General features: G+C 37.5%; 1 protein-coding gene across 1 annotated transcript; it reads right to left on the reverse strand.

Annotated features, from left to right (window-relative positions):
- Positions 1–19,768: 19,768 nt before the first annotated feature.
- Positions 19,769–22,697, reverse strand: LOC149154862 (uncharacterized). The gene is made up of 4 exons (XM_089444241.1): positions 21,830–22,697; positions 21,324–21,709; positions 19,913–20,328; positions 19,769–19,817 (listed from the first exon to the last, which is right to left on the reverse strand). Exons 1-4 carry the CDS (start codon positions 22,695–22,697, stop codon positions 19,769–19,771), a joined length of 1,719 nt encoding a protein of 572 aa, XP_089300367.1.
- Positions 22,698–23,707: the final 1,010 nt, after the last annotated feature.

Raw genomic sequence — 23,707 nt, forward strand, 5'->3', positions numbered from 1 at the left:
TCATATTCAGCCCTTTGTTGTTCAGGAGTGAAAATAACGGATCCATGTCCCTCTTCTGCCATTGGTTGATTTGTTTCAATTTCGAGTGGAATTTCAGGTTGTTGGAAGATAGGAGGATTTATGGATGGAAAGACAGGTTGTTTTCCTTTAATAATTTCTTTTTGTTTTCCGGAAGTTGAGAATTGTTTTTGTTTTGCTTCCCAAGCTAACAAAGTTTTCCTTTCAATCAAGGTTAATCTTTGTCCAGTTCTTTGTTTTTCTGCCAATTCCTCAATTATTGGATTACCAGTAACTGGGGTGTTTGATGATCCTATCTCTACTTGTGGGGGGTTTTTGATAAATCTACCTTGAGGATCTCTATATCTAGGCATAAAGAAACATAACTAAAAAGGAATGTAACTAATGTTTTTGTTGTTTTGAAATTTATCTTTCTATTGACTATGCCGATATTTGCCTCCCCGACAACGGCGCCAAAATGTTGAGCTAATTTGTGGACCTAAATTAACACAATTATTTCTTCTCAATCCGGGTTGTTTATGCTTTGAGGCAATTTCACTATATGTGAAGATCAGATGTAATCAAACCTTGAAGATAAGTTATGCAAAAGCTAAAAGTAATACATTCTATAACTCTAATTCAATCAGCTTAAAAAGAGGAAAAACATTGAAATGGTTCTTGACTCAAGAAGTCCACCTTCACGTCAATTATCACTTAATGAATCAGAGATTGAAACCAAAAGCTTAAGATGGATAAATTATTAATGAAAGAAGCTCTTAACTTAAGAGACACATAAGGTATTCCATCATAATTCATTCATCTCAATATCAAAATCTCAATGAGAAACTACTTTCATGCAAACAAAAGAAACTAGTTTTGATTCATCATTTTAGCAGAAGGGATGCCCAACTTGAACACCTGTTTTTCCAACTCAATAAAGTGATGAATAAGCTATTAACTAATGAAATCAATCACTATGCATAAACCATAAAGCAATCTGAAATAAAGCTTTGAAAAACTAGTGCTATAATCAACCAGATTACAAGGAAATGAAACTAGTTAACAAGGAAGTGTACTTAGCTTGGAATGGGGGCCCTCCACCCTTGCCTTGCACACTTAAGAGGTGATATCAGAAGCTTAAATTCAGTCACACATCCATAGCATTGAATAACAAAATAATAATAACACAAGTCTTCAAATTAACTCCTCAATCCAAAGATGTCACTGCATAAAAGTATATCATAAATCAATACATAAGCCATCAAAGTTTTGGCTTTAAATAAGAAGTCTCATGAACAAACTGATCTATATTCACAAAAAAAACCCATCTACTCTCATCCACCTATCTAAGTCGAATTCATTACTCCCATCCCAAGAAAGATGACCTTTCCTATAAAATCTCAAAACTGCCCTATTTCTATGGGATTCCTGAATGACTAGTCATGGTTGACTAGCACCAAATGGGCCTAATAAAGCTTGTTCTGTTCGAACTAAGCATTGCTGGCTTAGTCCTAGTTCTCAAGCTGTTCATCCATGCATTCCATTCGTGCCGAAGTGTCCTGCAACCATATCAACCATAGAGCTATTACGGGAATTTCTGAATCTGCCAATTTTGCACTAAAAACCAAATTTTCATAAAAACTTTAGAAATTGAAAAATTAAAATTAAATACCTGAATGGATATCAAATATACATCAAAATGGGATAAATGAAGGGAAAATGGATGGAAAATAGATGGATAAGTAAGTTTCTTTGAGCAAAAATAAGACCAAAACTAAGGCCCAACAGACCTGCTCATGCAGATTGTTGATTGTGTTTGCGAAGTCTTCACCATCCGCACTCCTGCGCTCCAACTGACCCAAATCCTGCAACTCAAATATTCTGCATGGATGCATTCCATATAATATTTGGAAAGGGCTTCTGCCCGTACTTCTATTGGGTGATTCATTGTAGGCAAATTCCGCATGCGCAAGCACACGACCCCATTGCCTGGAATTTTCACCAACCAAATTCCTTAGCGGATTTCCCAGACTTTTGTTCACAACATCAGTTTGTCCATCTGACTGTGGATGATAATATGAACTGAAGTTTAGTTTGGTGTCTAATTTTTTCCACAATGTTTGCCAGAAATGGTCTGTAAACTTCACATCTCTGTCCGAGGTGATAGATTTTGGCAAGCCATGTAATCTGACTATCTCTGAAAAAAAACAAGTGTGCTACATGTGTGGCATCGCTTGTCTTCCTGCATGGAATGAAATGTGCCATCTTGGTGAAACAATCCACCACCACCATGATGGAATCATAACCCCTATGTGTCTTCGGCAGACCTAAGAAAAAGTCCAAAATAACTGAGTCTCAAGGCTTGTTTTGTAATATCCCTCCCCTTAATAATAAATAATAAAAATAATAAATAATAAAAATAATAAATAATAAATAATAATAAATATCTAATTGACTTTACTAATCAACATCAAAAATGGGTACAGATCTGCCACATCAAAAATGGGTGAGATTCCTATACCCAAAGGTAACTGCAACTCGTAAGCATTTGCAGAAAACTTCCGAAGGATTCTACAAGGCCCAATATTTTTCATCTTCAATTTGTTATACTCTCCTTTAGGAAACCTCTCCTTGCATAAGTGTGCTAATACCAGGTCTCCTACTTCGAACTGTACCTCTCTTCTTCTCAAATATTCTCTCTGTTTATATCTTTGGTTGTTGTCCTGTAGCTTCTGTTTGACCTGCTCATGCAGATCGTTGATTGTGTTTGCGAAGTCTTCACCATCCGCACTCCTGCGCTCCAACTGACCCAAATCCTGCAACTCAAATATTCTGCATGGATGCATTCCATATAAGATTTGGAAAGGGCTTCTGCCCGTACTTCTGTTGGGTGAGTCATTGTAGGCAAATTCCGCCTGCGCAAGCACATGATCCCACTGCCTGGAATTTTCACCAACCAAACTCCTTAGCAGATTTCCTAGACTCCTGTTCACAACTTCAGTTTGTCCATCTGACTGTGGATGATAAGATGAACTGAAGTTTAGTTTGGTGTCTAATTTCTTCCACAATGTTCGCTAGAAATGGTCTGTAAACTTCACATCTCTATCCGAGGTGATAGATTTTGGCAAGCCATGTAATCTGACTATCTCTGAAAAAAAACAAGTGTGCTACATGTGTGGCATCGCTTGTCTTCTTGCATGGAATGAAATGTGCCATCTTGGTGAAACGATCCACCACCACCATGATGGAATCATAGCCCCTATGTGTCTTCGGCAGACCTAAGAAAAAGTCCAAACTAACTGAGTCTCAAGGCTTGTTTTGTAATATCCCTCCCGTTAATAATAAATAATAAATAATAAAAATAAAAATAATAATATAATAATAAATATCTAATTAACTTTACTAATCAAAATTTAATTTAAATCAGAGTGGCACTTATCTAACCAGATAAACATGTAATTAATAAACTAAATGAATAGTGCTTACCTGTGGTAGAAGTAGGCTTACTGCAACAAGGTTTTGGGGACGACTCTCCACCCAACCATAGGCTCAATTGTGCAAGAATTCGCTACAACTGGTCACCCCCGAGCCCTCAATCAACGTACTACTGCCAGTGACTCCTATGTCTTAAAACACCATTCTCCCAAGAGAATGAAAGATAGAATCTCGGAAAGATGGAATGCAAGAATGTTAGGTCTATCTCTGATGTAAACCTTGCAGCTTTTGGTGTAGCATACATAATGTCTTGATCTTCAAAAAAAAAAAAGAAGTGTTGGACATAGATTGAATAATGCTTAGTTGTCATGTGCTGGAATGCTATCATCTTTGCTCTATTTCTTGTCAGGGTTCCTTTGCGTCTTGCTGATAGCTTTGATGTACTCTTTTGGTCTCTTGTTCAAGAAGTCGATCAAACTATTTGTTTTGGCTCATGATGAGTAGGATTTTTCCTTGGAGAAAGTATATAGGAAAACTTGGTGTTTTCAATTATAGGAAATTATCCAAACTCTTAAATTTTAACCGGTTGGAATTTGCAAACTCAAATTCTGCATGAGCGAGATTACATTTTTATTCCTTCAAATTTGATTTATTAATTTTTTAAACCAACCTATAATGTCAAATCTGCAATTTGTGCACACTGTTCATATTCCAAATTAGGTGTTTAAAATGACGCTAATGAATTAGAATGTATAAAAATAGGAGTATGAGTATGAAGGTATTCCTTAAACTATACAACTACCATACTCTGGTTAGTGGCAACAATGAAAGGATGAGTATCATCATGAAAATTATATTAGGATTGACTGTAATATCAATGTTAGACATAGAGCTTATGTAAATTTGGTACAACTTAAAATCAATTCCAATATCACTGGGAGAAGTGGCATATAAATACTTACATTTCACCCCACTATAAATTTGAATTCTTTTCCAAACTTGCACAATAAATAAATAAAATCTTCTTTAAGAAATGACAAACAACAATGAGTTATTGACAACTCTTATTATTCTCCTTTGAGAACGCTGATTTATTCAATATATAACTTTATATATATATATATGTGGTGAACTTGAATTATAAGTTAATAAGAAATTATAATATTTTAATTATGGTTTATATTATATATATATTTAATGTTAGGGAATTTAATAGTAGCCATATTTTCTAAACTAAGTGATTTTTGAATGATCTGTTTTAAAATCCAATCATGCATTTTGTTATCAATCATAATATTTTGTCAAATTCTATAATGTATTATATTTTAGTAGTGAAATTACGATATTCAATATGGTTACAAATAAGTATTATTTCAGAATTTGAATACACTTTATATGGATATGGTAAAAACAAAAAGAAAAAAAGGATCAAGTTATACATAAATCTCATAAGAATCATTAATAATGAAATTGGTGAAATGTGGTTTAAGTTGTAGTGGATGCAAGTTCTTGACTTGGTGAAGATTATTTTCTTGTCCAATTTGTGTATAATGATAGTTATGGTTGCGTCTTTTTTTTGTATTGGTCAAAATTTGTAAGCAATTCTTTCAATATCTTTTGTTAGAGTTTGTAGGCATCCTAGTGGTTAGATCAAAAAGTTATACGCAATTCATGTCATTAAGAAATTCCATATGTTAAGGAGAAGCCAAGGAATGATGACATTTTTTTATGCTCCCTATAGCATGCACAATTTTTTTTAATAAAGGCGATAATGAAATTATGGTAACATTGGGTTATAGAAGTAATAACTGCATGAATATTTGTATGATGGGAATTGGATAACTTTGCAAGTAGATGCAAAATTGGTAGATTTAAAAGTGTCTAAATTGGAAGTTGAGAATACTTGTAATTGATGAGAATGTCAAATGATTAACTAAGGATGAACATAATGAGTAAGGAAAAGGTGTAAATTGATGTAAAATCCAATATTAATAATTTAAGGAATGTTGTGAAGCTAGTAATATATTGAGGAAGGAAGAAAATATGACGAGAGATTAAATTTCAAAGCTGATGAGGCTCACGATGTACTTAATGAATTGTCAACTTCCTAGTTGAAAGAAATGAAAATGAATATTGGAAAGCAATTGGTATCTTGATGAAAACATGACAATAATAGTATTCATGAGATAACATAGATCTTAGAGGGATGTTGAATAATCTTAATTCATAGTTAGTATTCATTGTTTATATAATTAAATGAAATCAGTTCATGATAATAATGCTTAAAGTGCATTGTTGTTCTATATTTGATAATTAAATAGCATTTTTTAATATTCCTAGTCTCCTCCAAAAATCTATTTTTCTCACCTTATATAATTTGTTAAATTTGTAGCAAAAAATCATGATTCATACTAATTTATCCCTTTTTCACTTCTTAAATGCATCATCATAAGCAACTCTTAAATTTTCCTTATTCTTAAATATAAAATTGTGACCCTTCTTATTTGCATGTAATTATATGTATAAGTATTCTTGAATCTACTATTATAACTTTCATTTAAAAGAATTCTCTAAAAAACTAGCTTTATACCATTGTTGCTTGCATATTTTAAACATATTAAATCACATATTATTATAATTAAATAATTTAAAAATAACAATAATAAAATCTGATTGTGGTTATTAAGATCCAAACAATTGATTTTCTTGAAGATGAGTCTTGATTTTCAACAACTTTCACAAACTAAAATAAAGCACGTATGTGTCCATGGATTTCATGATTTTATTGGATTTAAATATTGTGTAAGCAAGCAATCAATCTAATTTTATGCTTTATATTTAAAGAAGAAACTATACTATAACAAGACTAACTAATTAAAATATCATCCATCCACCAACTAATTCAATAATATCATCCATGCACCCGTGTATGTTATGAGAAGCCTACTCATAGAGTCATATGCATAGGTTAAGCGTATACCGTAAAAAACAACGTCATTCAAAAGCCCTATGCCCAATGTGTTGAAAATAATACTGAGAGGGGGGGGGGGTGAATCAGTATTATCTAATTCTTTTAATAAATCTTCCTTATTTGTTCTTTGAATTATTTTTGCATATCAGTACCATAAAATAATGAGCATGAACAAGGAAAAACAGATAGTCACACCAAAGAACACAAGATGTAAGGTGGAAACCCACTGTGGGTGAAAACCACCTGCTGCAATATGTCTCTATCTTCTTTCAAATTAGAAACTTCTTTTACAATGGTTTTGTACTGGTGCAATCCTTTACCAGTACGCAGGCTGCAACCTGCAGAGAGCTACAACTCTCTCTCTCTCGTTTTCCAGTCTCTCCTGGAAGGGAGCTACAACCCCCTACTTCTTTTCATAAAGCATCAAATGATCATCAAGTACATAAAAGTTACAGTCCACTACAGTTATCAGATCAGCAATAACAGAACTAACCCAGAACACCTTATCAACAGAAAAATTCAATCAGCAGAACATTTTAAGACATATACGCAGTTTTCCCTTTTGTGGCCTGCGTCGCTACGCAGTTCACCTTCTGCTTTCCTGCGTATACCCGCAGAGATCCTTCTGCCGCACTGCGTGCCCACGCACTGTTCCTTGAACCGTGCTGCGTACTATTACTGCAGGTACGCACCCAGAGACATTATCGCGCCGCGTACTGTTACTGCAGGGACGCACCCAAAAATACTATCGCGCCGCGTACTTTTACTATGCGGACGCACCTGAACCTTAGTCGCTCTGCGTACCCACGCAGCTCTCCTTCTTCTGCTCTGCGTACCGACGCAGGTCTCCTGTTTCTGCTCTGCGTACCGACGCAGGTCTCCTGTTTCTGCTCTGCGTACCGACGCAGATCTCCTGTTTCTGCACTGCGTACCCACGCAGTTCTTCTGTTAAACACCTGCGGCCTTCTGATTAGGGCCAAATAGGCAGTCCACCAGAGTGGCACAGTTGCTCAGATCTGATCATGCGCTCGAGAGATCACCCTTCACAGATTCGCCTTCAACTTCCTTTTCATATAGATCAAGCTTTTAAGACCATAACCCAATATTTCAGATCTAAAGATATTCAATTGCAAAAGATGCTTAATCAAGTGATCTCCTTTGCTTTATATAGGCAAGCTCCTCCTAAAATCATGGAACAATACCACGGGCCAAAACCGTAATAACACAAATACCGTCGGCTAAATACCAAGAGTAAAACATAAGAAACCCCACGTGTGCTTTTCTCTACCTTGAAATGTGTGCATTGGGGGGACGCACCTCCTGAACGGCTGGCCAGCGTATCTGGACGCGGTCCCTGCATGGTGTACCTGCGGGTACGCACCTTCTGAACTGATTTCCTGCGTACTTCTTAATTTTCAACAAATTGAGAGCCTTGCCACGGGAGTTGCCATCAAGTACAACATCTGTAACATATAGCCATACCAGAAACATAATGCCAACAATCTCCCCCTTTGGACTTGATGGCAACCTCACAAACTTCAGCTTCATTCTCCCCCTTTGACATCAAGGGCAAAGGGGTATGCTCCCCCTAAGATCATGCTCCCCCTGAAAATGAACCAGATCTGCAACAAAGAACCATAATCCTCCATGAAAGAGATAGAGACATATTGCAGCCATTTCCAAGATCTCCTTCTGACCATCCTCCATAATGCCAACAATGCATTATATGCTCCCCCTGAACCTGTACCATCAATCAGAAAGATTCAACAATAAGATGATGCATCAACAACCCCCAGCTTTTGCCTGAGGTATTCAAAAGTGTCCCTGGGCAATGGTTTGGTGAGAATATCAGCAACTTGTTCCTTAGAAGGAACATACTCCAACTTGACCTTCTGTTCAAGTACTTGTTCCCAGAGAAAATGGTACTTGATTGGTATGTGCTTGGTTTTTGAATGCATAACAGGATTCTTTGAGATGCTGATTGCACTTGTGTTATCACATAAGATGGGGATTGGTGGTGTACAAGTGATTTGAAAATCCTGCAAAGTCTGCATCATCCAAAGGAGTTGGGTGCAACAAGATGCATCAGCAACATATTCCGCTTCAGCTGTAGACAAGGCAATTGAACTCTGTTTCTTGCTGAACCAAGATACCAGTCTGGAACCCATAAAGAACGCACCACCACTTGTGCTTTTCCTGTCATCCACGCTTCCAGCCCAATCTGCATTTGTATAAGCATGAAGTGTAAGATCTGTATCTCTAGGATACCATAAGCCATAATTTTGAGTCCCTTGAAGATATTTGAAAATTCTCTTCACTGCCTGAAGATGAGTCTCCTTCGGATTTGCCTGAAATCTTCCAACTATTCCAACTGCATGCATGATGTCCGGTCGGGTACCTGTCAAATAAAGTAAACTTCAAATCATAGATCTGTAGGTTGGTTGATGTACTGCTGCAGATTCATCATTTGCATTGAGGCTACATCCTGTGACCATGGGTGTACATACTGGTTTTGCATCTTCCATACCATATTTCTTCAAAATCTGTTTGAGATACTTGGTTTGAGATAAAAAGATTCCTCCTTCTTTTTTGTTGGATTTGCAAACCAAGGAAATATGTCAGTTCTCCTAGCAAGGACATTTCAAATTCTTTCTGCATGACCAAGGCAAAGTTTTGACTCATAGCTTCTTCATTGCTCCCAAAAATAATGTCATCTACATACACAACAAGTATTAGCAATTTGTCATTTTCAACTTTTATATAAAGATTGTTATCTGCTGATCCTTTTGAGAAACCTTGTTGATGAAGATATTTGTCCAAACAGTAGTACCATGCCCTTGGAGCTTGTTTGAGACCATAGAGAGCCTTTTTCAATCTGCATACAAGATTTGGATCATTTCCAAGAATGAACCCATCTGGCTGTTCAATGTATACTTCTTCTTCCAAGTCTCCATTTAGAAAAGCTGATTTCACGCCCATTTGAAATACTTTGAAGTTTTGAAAACTTGAGAGAGCAAGGAACATTCGGATGGCCTCAAGTCTTGCAACAGGAGCAAAGGTTTCTTCAAAGTCTATTCCTTCTTGCTGCGCATACCCTTTACAAACAAGTCTGGCCTTGTTTCTAATTACTTCTCCATTTTCATTCAATTTGTTTTTGAAGACCCATTTTGTTCCGATAACATTCTTATCCTTTGGTCTAGGAACCAGCTCCCAAGTGTTGTTCTTTTCGATTTGCTCAAGTTCTTCATCCATTGCTTTCACCCAACATTCATCTTTGCATGCCTCTTTCACATTTTGTGGTTCAGTGGAGGAGAGTAATGCCAAATAGCTTGAGGCTTCTGCAATTGTTCTTCTTGTTTGTACACCTGCTTCTTTCTGCCCCACAATCTGAGATTCTGGATGATTCTTCTGAACATATCTGGATGGGGTTTTCTCTTCTATTCTTGTCTGCTCCTCTGGTTCTTCTTGAGGTTCTTCTTCTTCATCATTCTGTCTTTGAGGATAGCCTTCATCTTCTCCGATGTCTTCATGATGAACCTGCCTAGGAATGTATCCCTTCTCATCAACCACTACATCAATGCTGTCAACAATTTTTCCAAGTCTTTTATTGTAGCATTTGTATGCTTTGCTATGTGGTGAGTAACCAAGAAGAATGCCTTCATCTGCTCTAGGTTCAAGTTTGCCAAGCTGCTCATCAGTATTCTTGATATAGCATTTGCTCCCAAAGATTTTGAAGTGCTTTACCGAAGGAGTCTTACCACTCCAGAGCTCATGAGGAGTTTGAGTGCTGTTCACCCTGACATTTGTTTTGTTGAGAATAACAACCGCAGCATGTGCAGCTTCACCCCAGAAAGTTGCGGGAGTTCCTGATTCATCAAGCATAGCACGAGCCATTTGTTGGACTGTTCTGTTCATTCTTTCCACAACTCCATTTTGTTGAGGAGTTCTAGCTGTAGAGAATTCTCTTCTTATCCCATGTTCTTCACAGAAATCGAAAAATTCATTTGAGGTAAACTCCCCACCTCTGTCAGATCTGAGGCACTTAATTTTGTGACCTGATTCATTTTCAACCAAAGCTTTGAAGGATTTGAATTTTTCGAATGCTTCATCTTTGTGCTTCATAAGTCCTAGCCAGACAAACCTGGAGAAATCGTCAATGAATAATATCAAGTATTCTTCTCCTCTAGGTGTTCTTTTCCTGAATGGACCGCATGTATCTATATGTACTAGCTCAAGAGGCATGCTAGCTGATCCTTCCTTCTCTGGAAAGTTAGTTCTGGTTTGTTTTCCAAACTGACATGATTTGCATATGGTGTTGTCAGGAATTTTGATATCTGGAAGATCGCGAACTGCCTGATATTTGCATGCTTTCCTTATTTGTGAAAAGCTTAGATGCCCCAACCTCCAATGCCATAGCCAGTGCTCATCATCCTTTCTCAGATAGCACTGTTTTTGTCCTTCTTCAAATATGTACAGATTATTTGGAGTTCTTTTGCCTTTGATCACTGTTTTACCTGTATCAAGATCACGAACAAGACATCCATTTGATCTGAATATAACCTCGGTTCTTTGATCACACATTTGGCTGACACTTAGAAGATTATGCTTCAATCCATCAACATATAAAACATTCCAGCCTTGACCTTTTCTTTTAACTGAGCAATGCCCTTTCCTTTTGTAGTTGCAGGAGTATCATTTCCAAAAGATACTTTCTTTCCCTCTTCTAGAGCAGAATAAGACTCAAGTTTTTCTTTATCACCTATCATATGCTTCGAACATCCACTGTCAATGTACCATAGATTTTCCTGTCCCTCTGCATAAAATGCTATCCCACATCTTTCTGTTTGAGGTTCCTTTATTCTCCATGTTTTGGTGCTTGAGGCTTGTTCCTTTTTCTGCTGAAACCTGCTCCTGCATTCAGAGTCTTCATGACCAAAGTTATTGCAAATAGAACATTCAACTTCATTTTCAAGAACCGAAAAGTTGTTATAGGTTCTTTTTGTAATCCATGTCATACTTCTTTGTTTTTGAGCTTCCCTAGTCATGATCGTTTTATATGCAACACATTGAGCTGCTTTGTGGCCAAAGTTATGACAAGAAAAGCATTGTCCATTGAAGAAACTTCTGCGGTTATCGAATCTACCAGCCAACTGCTTGTAATTTCTATTTTCATCTATTCTTGAACCAAATTGAGAAGATTTTACCTGTGGCTGGTTGTAGCTTTTGTTCACCCTTAAGATGGATTGCCCCTGATAGTTTCTGTTTGTAATTCGTCCTTGCTTTACCTGATGATCTTCATTGTTCTTTTGCTCATTTCTTCTTGCTGCATCAAGATAAATTTTTGAGGTGGATGCTTGAGAAGTTTCTCCATTATAGCCCAGACCTGTCTTGTTTAGTGGAGACCGCTGCACATTGATAATCTCATCCAAAGTTTCAGATCCTTTGACAAACTTGAGATTAATAGCTTTTGTTTTCTCAATCTCTTTTCTAAGACCAACAATTTCACCTTCTAATTTTTCAAGATGTTTTTCTTTTTCATCAATTTGAAATTGTAGAGTATCAATGATCATGTTCTTTTCTTCTATACATCTCTTGAGTCTAGTAATTTCATCATAAAGGTTATCCACATCTATAGCATCCATATTATCATCATCTTCAAATGCCATTAACAACTTATATTCATTACCTTGTTCAGCTTCATCACTGTTTGATAGACCATCACTATCTTCATGAGTGTAGTAGCTTTTCTTATTTGCATTCTGTTTCTTGTTCCATCTAGCAGGTTCCTTTCCTTTATCCTTATAAGGACATTTTGCACCATAATGACCTACTCTTCCACAAGCAAAGCATTTAAAAGGTAACTTACCTCTGAACCTTCCAGAACCCCTTTGAAGATTTCTGACAAAGTTTGATTCTTCTTCCTCTTCTTCTGTGACATGGCTTGCTTCATAATAATCTCCTTTGCCTGATGCCTTGAAAGCAACTTCTCTTCTGTCTGATGGACCTCCCTTTCTCATTTCATAAGCAGTTAGAATTCCATGTAGCTGAGACATAGTAAGAATTCGTAGATTTTCCTTTTCTTCTATTGCAGATACTTTAGATTCAAACTTGGGGGACAATGATCTTAGAACCTTTTCAACCACAATAGCCTCTTTTATTTCTTCACCCAAATTTTTCATACAATTAACAACCTCATCTACTCGAAGAAAATAGTTAGCCACACTTTCATCATTATACATTTTGAGAGTCTCATACTGAATTCTGAGAGTTTGAAGTTTAGCACGCTTTACCTGTTCATCTCCTTCATAGCTTGTGACAATTTTGTCCCATATCTCTTTTGCGGATTTATAGTGCATTACCTTCATGAATTCTGATTGAGATATACATCCTAATAGAGTACTGACTGCTTTCGCATTTGTTTCATACTTCTTTTTCTCTGCGGCATCTGTAGGAGTAGCTGAAGGAAAAGCATAGCCTGTCTCTACGATGTCCCAAACTTCTGTACCAAGAGATTGAAGATAGGCAGTAACTCTTACCTTCCAATAATTGAAGTTTGTCCCATCAAAAACCGGTGGCCTGATTGATGCTTCTCTCTCGTAGTTGCTCATGATGAACGATCTACCTTCAAGCGATCAAGCTTCTCTGAAGGACCTGCTCTAATACCAATTGTTGAAAATAATACTGGGAGGGGGGGGGGGGTGAATCAATATTATCTAATTCTTTTAATAAATCTTCCTTATTTGTTATTTGAATTATTTTTGCATATCAGTACCATAAAATAATGAGCATGAACAAGGAAAAACAGATAGTCACACCAAAGAACACAAGATGTAAGGTGGAAACCCAATGTGGGTGAAAACCACCTGCTGCAATATGTCTCTATCTTATTTCAAATTAGAAACTTCTTTTACAATGGTTTTGTACTGGTGCAGTCCTTTACCAGTACGCAGGCTGCAACCTGCAGAGAGCTACAACTCTCTCTCTCTCGTTTTCCAGTCTCTCCTGGAAGGGAGCTACAACCCCCTACTTCTTTTCATAAAGCATCAAATGATCATCAAGTACATAAAAGTTACAGTCCACTACAGTTATCAGATCAGCAATAACAGAACTAACCCAGAACACCTTATCAACAGAAAAATTCAATCAACAGAACATTTTAAGACATATACGCAGTTTTCCCTTCTGTGGCCTGCGTCGCTACGCAATTCACCTTCTGCTTTCCTGTGTATACCCGCAGAGATCCTTCTGCCGCACTGCGTGCCCACGCACTGTTCCTTGAACCGTGCTGCGTACTATTACTGCAGGTACGCACCCAGAGACATTATCGTGCTGCGTACTGTTACTGCAGGGACGCACCCAAAAATACTATCGCGCCGTGTACTTTTACTATGCGGACGCACCTGAACCTTAGTCGCTCTGCGTACCCACGTAGCTCTCCTTCTTCTGCTCTGCGTACCGACGCAGGTCTCCTGTTTCTGCTCTGCATACCGATGCAGGTCTCCTGTTTTTGCTCTGCGTACCGACGCAAATCTCCTGTTTCTGCACTGCGTACCCACGCAATTCTTCTGTTAAACACCTGCGGCCTTCTGATTAGGGCCAAATAGGCAGTCCCCCAGAGTGGCACAGTTGCTCAGATCTGATCATGCGCTCGAGAGATCACCCTTCACAGATTCACCTTCAACTTCCTTTTCATATAGATCAAGATTTTAAGACCATAACCCAATATTTCAGATCTAAAGATATTCAATTGCAAAAGATGCTTAGCCAAGTGATCTCCTTTGCTTTATATAGGCAAGCTCCTCCTAAAATCATGGAACAATACCACGAGCCAAAACCGTAATAACACAAATACCGTCAGCTAAATACCAAGAGTAAAACATAAGAAACCCCACGTGTGCTTTTCTCAGCCTTGAAATGTGTGCACTGGGGGGACGCACCTCCTGAACGGCTGGCCAGCATATCTGGACGCGGTCCCTGCATGGTGCACCTGTGGATATGCACCTTCTGAACTGATTTCCTGCGTACTTCTTAATTTTCAACAAATTGAGAGCCTTGCCACGGGAGTTTCCATCAAGTACAACATCTGTAACATATAGCCATACCAGAAACATAATGCCAACACAATGCTGTCCCGAAAGTACATCTTTCACAAGAATCAGTTAATAAATCCAAGGCATATACCTCGCACTAAACATATAAGTTTAAGGATGCAATCTAACTCTAACATGAAGACCTTAATTAGATTATAAAACTAGCACTTCATACTTACAAATTACAATACCATGCCCCAATAGACCCTGAAAAAAGTCATGGTAAGCAGTTCCCTAGCTTGTAAGATTGAACAAAATAGAATGAGATTCTAGAATTATAAAGTCAAAAAAAAAAAACAGTCGGATGAAAAAGAATGATTTACAAATGCTAAAACAAAGCGAAAGTCGATCAGATTCAGACATACATGCATGCTAAATGCAAAGTCGATTCACACTTGGGAAATAATTGAAATATGCCGGTAGAATTTTACCTTTATACAGCCCCGTGATGCAACCATTGTATCCCTGAAAATAAATAGAAGACTACCTACAAAACTACCAATCTTTTTTGATAGGTAATGAGACCCTTTTTTTGCACAAAAGGTTCAATTTTAATACGGTGTTAGGGAAGTCATCCTTTACTATAATCTGCAACGACATTTACTCCACGAAAAAAAATTCACAGGTATAAGTTTATCAGCTATGCTACGTTTGTGGTCTCAAAGCATGAAATAGCCGACTGTATAAAAAAATAAATCAACAGATGCCCGTGCAGAGATAATTTTGTTTTGCCGCTTCATAAAGATCTACACACTATATACATCAGCAAAATTTTAAAGTGACGGTGTTTTATTCGACAAAGATGGAACCCAACACATTGGATAATCTTAATGCGTATGAAGGTTTCATTGTTTATTATCACAGGAATCAACATAAGAAGGTAGTTTTTTTTTAATATAAAAAATCTAATTATATCATGTTGTAATGGTGTGTAACAGGTCATATGACGACCATTGCTCCATACTATTGGTGGTATAACACCCGTGATAAGACCCATATACCTATGGTATCAGAGGCTCATTGTCCTTTAGCAATAACATTTGCTTGGCATTTCTCTGGTCTATTATTACAAGAACACAACTCTCTCAATATGATCTTCTAATAAATTTAATTTGCACTGCCATTGCCATTCAGATTACATGTATCTGCTCATGTACTATTATATTCTCAATGGAAAATTGTACAGACTTGGATTTCAGTTTAGATGTTGAGTATAATGTTACATGAGGTTTCGTGATTCAAGTTTAATTGCATACAATGAATAAAGATGTCTAAAGAGAAATGGAAAGGAGAAACTTGCTAATGATAGTTCATGTGATTATGGCCAACTTGGATCGTAGAGAAGAAGTATCACAACAGGGGTAAGAAATCAATAAGAAGAAATAACCGATTTTAGAACATAATGGAAGAGTTGGTATAATCATGACTTGGTACTCTAAAGGTATCACTATAAGGTCTATCTAAGGATGATGCACATAAAGAAGAAAATATTGGCAATCAACTAATGAACTTGAAAAATCAGGGTAATAATGAAGGTTATTTTAAGGAACCTGTAAGGTATGATAAATAGAATGGTTGGAGAAGATAAGTTGTGTGCATAACAACATCTATAACAATGGGAGAGCCACATTGTAAAGTTTTTCATAGGTGACTAACTATATGAATGAATTATGGATAACAAGACGTATGATAAGGATATTTTATTATGTTGATGTCTTAAAACAAGAAAAGATAAGCAGATTACACTTGGTAGCTATCTTAATGAATTTATTTATCAGGTATTACCCAAGTTGGAAATAGTAACAACATTTCCAAGGTATATCAGTGTTATAGGAGAGGAGGAAAAACCACAATGATTGGAGGTGAGAAATTCAAGTCAAATTAATAAAATAGAATGAAGTGAAGAAACTTCCATTTTTGAAGCCAATAGACATGGAATAGTAGGAAATCAAGACAGGGAGAAAAAGAAAAATATATCTATGAATATCGGGTAGGAGGAAATGAAGGGATGTTCTATCAAGAAGAGAATTCTTTTAAAGGTATGAGTAGAGCTAGAAACATGATCGGTAATGGTCATAATGATGATCTACATATTTTAAAATGTGAAGGTGTGAAGTTGCATGATGACCAAATGATAATAAACGAGGAAGATATAGGAAGGAATGTTGCTATAAATTTTATACGGATACCTTGAGAAGGATTGTGTACATAGTGACAAAAGAAGTGAAAGTCAACTAATAGAGATTGTACTTGTCTCATTATTTCATGAGTAGGACTTTCCATAACGTTAAAAGAGGTCGTTTCCAAGTTTCTCATGGACAATGATGGTAGTAGTGCTTCCAACTGTTTCAAAATCTAAAATAATGATACTATAAGAAAGAGTCTTTTGCCCAACTTGATGAAACTGAATTTATGATAAAGCAATCAAGTGGTATTGAGATACGAGCTTTACGAACTCGACGAGATCAGAAAATATTTCTGTGGATGAAGCGTTGATTGTTAAATAAGTCAACATGGATTAACAAATCCTTGCAAGTAAATTAAGCATGATATAAAATTAAATCATGATGAAAAAATGTTTATATGCAATTGCATATAGCGGTATTGGAATCAGTAAGCCAAAGGGTAAATGGATGTAAAATCAAAGGATTTAATTTTGAGATAGATGAGTTAAATAATGATGCTATCACTAGGAAGAATATATGATGAGAGATTAAGACTCAAGATGATGAGGCTCATGTGAAATTTAACGATGTACTTAGATGATTATACCGTTGGTGTAAATAATCAACTACCTAGTAGAAAGAAGTCGAAATGATTATTGAAAAGTAATTGACAACTTGATGAAAACATATTTACAATGTTTCATGGTAGGAAGATAATGCTTTACATATGGTTCTTATAGTGATAATGTATCCATATGATAATAGTGATATGCATAGGCATTATGACGTTATGTCAAGGTATATTGACATATTCATTTACTACGTGATGATAGGTATTTAATGTTCAATACTCATGATGGATATGATATGCATAATGTGGCATAGGAATTATGATGCTATAATATGAGGATTATTGACATGTGGTTCATTTATGAGAAGTCATGATATGTCTTTAATATAATTATGTTGATGGTATAACTGAAGCATGCGATAGTTCCGTACAAATCTATGACATGCATGAGCATGCAGTTCCTTATTATTCATAATGTCGCGATTAACAAAGATGAACGTTCTCATGATGACATGCAAGAGTTGGCATGTGGATTATTTCCTATGATACTATGATGGTATGGTTAATGCATTGGATGCATGTTGAGATGTGATGATTCACATGACTCCACAAATGGGCCAAGAGGGCCGGTTTATTTGATGATCTTGTGCGAGCCCATACACACGAGGGAGAATAAGTAACACCATATGGGCTGGGGACAAAACTCAATCAACACTACATATGCCAGTGGTTCCTTTGTCTTGTGTATAGCTCTTGATGGATAGCTCTAGAAGAGCTATGGGACCATCTTGAGGAGGCCAAGTGCCTGGTGTTCTAGGCTTGGTGCCTGTTATTGGATTGGGATGCTGAAGTCTGGAAGGGATGTAAAGGACTTCGATGCCTGGGGCTGTGCGCCTTAGTAGTTGTGGAGGGAGTGGGCCAGCCTTGCTAGATGCCCGGGGTCATTGAGTACCGGACCGGATGCCTACCTTGGGGCAGATGAGGTCTGAGTCAGGCGCGAGCCTTGGGGCCAGCCTTGGACTAGGATACAGACTGGGTTAGGCTTATGCCTGGTGCTGAAAGTGGGAAAAAGGACAAAGATTCCTTGAGATTTCCCGGGGTGTTGGGGACTTTCAATGCCTGCTGGTTATACTAGTTCAGCAGAGGGTGTTGGCAACATGAAGTAAATTAAATAATAAAAAATAAAAAATAATACATAATTCAACATAACTTCGGGACGAAGTTCCTTAAAGTGGGAGAGTATGTAATATCCCTCCCCTTAATAATAAATAATAAATAATAAAAATAATAAATAATAATATAATAATAAATAATAAATAATAAAAATAAATAATAAATAATAATTAATAATAGAAATAATAAATAATAATAAATAAATCACTTAATAATAAATAATAAAAATAATAAATAATAAATGTTAAATAATAAATAATATTAAAAATACACAAAGAAATAAATAAAAATAATAAAAATAAAAATAGTAATAACCATCCTAAAACTCTAAATAAGAATAAATAGAAATAAAACAAGAAAACTATCAAAAAGAAGGAAATAAAACAAGAAAAGCTAAAAATAAAAGAAAGGTAAAGAAATAAAACAAGAAAGATAAAAATCAAAAGAAAATTGCATGTAGACACATGGAGTGTGTGCATGTGGTTCCCCTTCCAATGTTGTTCTATTTATTAGATGGTGAGGAAGATGAGAGACATTCTTGCATTCCATCTTTCCGAGATTCTATCTTTCATTCTCTTGGGAGAATGGTGTTTTAAGACATAGGAGTCACTAGCAGTAGTACGTTGACTGAGGGCTCGGGGGTGGCCAGTTGTAGCGAATCCTTGCACAATTGAGCCTATGGTTGGGTGGAGAGTCGTCCCCAAAACCTTGTTGCAGTAAGCCTACTTCTACCACAGGTAAGCACTATTCATTTTGTTTATTAATTACATGTTTATCTGGCTAGATAAGTGCCACTCTGATTTAAATTAAATGTTGATTAGTAAAGTTAATTAGATATTTATTTTTGGACTATTACATGTTTGGAATGGGTAAGGGTGTATACAGCCATGCATTCTGACTGCACCCATTTTCATGCTGACAGACCCTGCATCTGGTGAAAAATCTCTGTACATCTCTTCTCATTCTCGGCCAATAATAGAAGTGGCTCAGCTGATCCAAAGTCTTATCTACTCCAAAGTGTCCAGCCAAACCTCCACTGTGCTTTTCTCGGATCAAGTTCTCCCGCATAGAACACTCTGGAATGCACAACTGTCCTCCTTTGAACAACAACCCTTCCTGCATATTATAGTCCAACCATGGGCTATTGTCTCTCAACAATGGATTTTGGCAAGCTTCATAAGCTTCCTTAAAGTCTTCATCCGTCCCATACAAGTCCTTAAGATACTCGAATCCAAGCACCTGTACTACACTTTCCTGTAATATTAAGCTTCTCCTGCTTAATGCATCTGCCACCTTGTTGGCTTGACCGTTGATGTGCTTTAGAACAAATGTGAAGCTCTGCAAGTACTCCACCCATTTCACATGCTTATGATTTAGCTTGTGTTGCTGCATAATGTACTGCAGTGCAGAATTGTCTGAAAACAAGACAAATTCATTAGCCAACAAATAATGTCTCCAATGCTTCAATGCTTGGACGACTGCATAAAACTCCTTGTCATAAGACGTATACTTCTGCCTGCTCTCATTTAACTTCTCGCTGAAGTATGCTACTGGCTTATCTTCTTGGCTGAGAATGGCACCAATGGCTATCCCACTGGCATCACAACGAACTTGAAAAAGCTTGTTGAAATCTGGTAGTTTCAGGACTGGTTTTTCAGTGATCTTCTTCTTCAAAAGCTGAAAACTCCTTTCAGCCGATTCTGTCCAATGAAAAGGTTGATTTTCCTTCTTAATGGTGTCTACCATAGGTGCACAAATACCACTGAAATTCTTAATAAACTTCCAGTAAAAACCTGCCAGTCCATGAAAGCTTCGTACCTCAAACATATTTTTGGGGGATGGCCAGCCAACTATGGTTGCAATCTTTTTTGGGTCCATCTTCAACTCATTTTCAGAAATTACAAATCCTAGATAAATCAATTCTTTCTTGAAAAAAGAACATTTTTTAAGATTTATCAGCAATTTATTTTGCTGTAATTTTTCTAGCACATACCTGACATGCCGAAAATGTTCCTCCTTAGTCTTGCTGAAAATGAGTATATCATCTAGATATATGATCATGAATTTTCCAATGAATTCTTTAACACCTCATTCATCAAACACATGAACGTGCTGGGAGCATTGCTCAGTCCAAATGGCATGACTAGCCACTCGTACAAGCCTTCATTAGTCTTGAAAGTCGTCTTCCACTCGTCACCTTCTCTAATCCTGATCTGGTGGTAGCCACTTTTCAGATCTATTTTTGAAAATTATGTCACTCCACTCAGACAATCCATCATATCGTCCATCCGAGGTAAAGGAAACCTGTACCTGATGGTGATCTTATTTATCGCCCTGGAATCAGTGCACATCCGCCATTCACCTCCTTTCTTGGGAGCTAAAACGGTCGGAACAACACAAGGACTCAGACTCTCTCGAACCAATCCTTTGTCCAACAATTCTTGTACCTGTTTTCTGATCTCCTCATTGTCCTTTGGACTCATTCGGTAAGTAGCCTTGTTTGGCAAACTAGCTCCCAGAATGAAATCAATATGGTGACTAATGCTCCGCTTTGGTGGCAATTCATCTGGTAGATCATCTACTACAATATCGCTAAATTCCTGCAACATATCCTGTATCTCCACAGGCAAATCGATAACTTTGGTATGCAACAATATTACCCTTGGTTTTCATACAACTGCATAGTTTACCTCATTTTCCTCCACCTATCGTAGAAACTCCTTTCCGCCTATCAGTAGTGTTTTAGACCCGCTGGTCTCTGCAACATTTTCCTCCTTCATGGGAACAAGCATGTGCTTTATCCCATCCTTCACAAATTTGTAAAAATTCTTCTCCCCATCATGGATGACCTTTCTATCATATTGCCATGGTCTTCCCAGCAGAATATGGCACACGTCCATAGGCATGATGTCACAAGTCACCTTGTCCTTGTATCTGCCAATGTGAAACTCCACCTCACACTGCTCATCAACCAATAGTTGGTGTCCTTTTTGCAGCCAAGACACCTTGTATGGAGTCGGGTGCTTCAGCTTCTTCAAGCCCAATTTTTCCACCATCTCAGTGGCTACCAGGTTATCAGTGCTCCCGCTATCTATAATCAACTTGCAACATTTTCCTTGCGACTTGCACACAGTTCGAAACAATGCTTTCCGCTGTGTCACATCAGTCATTTCCCTAGCTGGTTTCAGCAAAACCTTGTTCAACACCAAGGCTTCACCTGTCTCAGGCACGTTCTCCACCTCCTGTGGTGGTGCCTCTGCCGCATTGGGTTGAGAAACATATGCTCCCCGCTGCCCAACCTGCTCACCTTCAGGACATTCAAAAGACCTGTGCCCCCATTTGTGACACTTGTAGCACTGGTAGGCATTTCCTCTGCCTCTGCCATTACCTCATCCATGCTGGTATGGCCTTCCACCTCTGGTGCTACCTTCCCTCTCAGTCTGTCCCGAAGTCTTTGAACTGCTGCCTTCTTCACTACTGTTGGCAGTTTTACCCCTGCCAAAGGACTGTCCCTTTCCTCTACCGGAACCATGTCCTCTTCTTGCATTCTGCTTCCTGGTAATATTTTCTTCCGCCTTCAAAGCACACTGATATGCCTCCTCTATAGTTTTAGGGGAAAGAATACTGATCTCGTCCAGGATTTCCATCTGTAGACCATTCACATATCTTGTTGTTTTCTCAGGGGTATCTTCAACATACCCAACCCTCAAGTTCACTTTATAGAACTCTTCTGTGTACTCCTTTACAGTCATCACTCTCTGTCTCAAGTTCTGCATCTGCCTATAAAGGGAAATTTGGTAATCTTTAGGCAGAAATTTGCTTTTCATCTTAGCAATCATCATGTCCCATTTTTTAATCAAGGGCTTGTTCAGTCTCCTCCTTTCTGCCTGCACATTGTCCCACCACAGTGCTGCATGTCCTTTCAACTTGGTAACAACAAACTTGACTTTCCTATCCTCACTAACTTCCTCATACTCGAAGTATTTGTCCAACTCGCTTATCCAGTCCAACAATGCTTCTGTGGACAAGCTGCCATCATAATTAGAAAGTTTTGGTCTTGGTCTGCTACTGGCCATCAAAACTGATTTCAACAGTTTGATTTTTGTTGCCTCATCTTCTGACCCATCTGTCGTTGCCACTATTTCACCATCACTGTCATCACCACCTTCAGGATCCCTACGCCTTGCTGCTTCCACTGCTGCCAAACGAGCTGACAAAATTCTGATTTCTTCTCGTAGTCCTTCATCTACTGCTCCCCTTGCAGGTCTTCCCCGACCTCTTCTTCCTACCTCCATTTTTCACTCAGGAAGAGTAATCCCTCTCATACCACTAATTAATGGGACCGTGATGTTGAATCTTAAATGGGCTTATAATGATTATGTTATATACCTAGGGGGGATAATATGGGGTACCAAGGGAGGTACCCAAGGTAATAATGTAATAATGGGATGGGCCATAGTAATAAATAAGGTGGTTAACCCATGTCATGTAAGGGACCACAAGTAGTTAATAATAATGTAATGGGCCCATGGTATTAGTTGATGGTATGAGGAAACCATGGTAATGATGCATGGTATTGTATGTATGAGGCCTATATAGAGGCTAGAGACTCCACATGGAGGGATATGAAGAGAAGTATTATTGTATGAACATGCATATGGCTTGTGGAGTGTTCTCCTTCCTTAAGGAGTGAATGTATGGTGTTGCCCTACCATAAGGGTTGATCAATAAAGAATCATTTCATCTCATTTATGGATTATTTGCATTATCTCATATTTTTGGATCAGAGCTACAACAATTGGTATCAGTGGACTACTCTTTTGAGTAGATCTTATTATTTGTGTTCTTCCCATGTTTCGGGGACGAAACATGCTTAGGGGGGTGGAATGTTATATACCTAGGGGGGATAATATGGGGTACCAAGGGAGGTACCAAAGGTAATAATGTAATAATGGGATGGGCCATAGTAATAAATAAGGTGGTTAACCCATGTCATATAAGGGACCACAAGTAGTTAATAATAATGTAATGGGCCCATGGTATTAGTTGATGGTATGAGGGAACCATGGTAATGATGCATGGTATTGTATGTATTAGGCCTATATAGAGGCAAGAGACTCCACATGCATGAAGATGAAGAGAAAGATTATTGTATGAACATGCATATGGCTTGTGGAGTGTTCTCCTTCCTTAAGGAGTGAATGTATGGTGTTGCCCTACCATAAGGGTTTAATCAATAAAGAATCATTTTTATCTATTTTGATCTTGTTCTTTCTTGGGTTTATTTCTATTATCATATATTCTT

This window comes from Pinus tabuliformis, chromosome 9 (genome assembly GCF_031772625.1).
Source record: "Pinus tabuliformis cultivar Carrire ecotype Pingquan chromosome 9, CPIR1, whole genome shotgun sequence".
NCBI classification, from domain to species: Eukaryota; Viridiplantae; Streptophyta; class Pinopsida; order Pinales; family Pinaceae; genus Pinus; species Pinus tabuliformis.

Bases quoted from the DNA above. Each gene is read 5' to 3' on its own strand.
- LOC149154862 (XM_089444241.1), bottom strand. From the start codon at position 22,697: ATGGAGGTAGGAAGAAGAGGTCGGGGAAGACCTGCAAGGGGAGCAGTA. The intron at 21,710-21,829 runs GTAGCACCAGAG...AATGTCCTGAAG, and splicing joins GGGACAGACTGAGAGGGAAG to GTGAGCAGGTTGGGCAGCGG. The intron at 20,329-21,323 runs GTGACTTGTGAC...TCTTTTTTCAAG, and splicing joins TTGGCAGATACAAGGACAAG to AAAGAATTGATTTATCTAGG.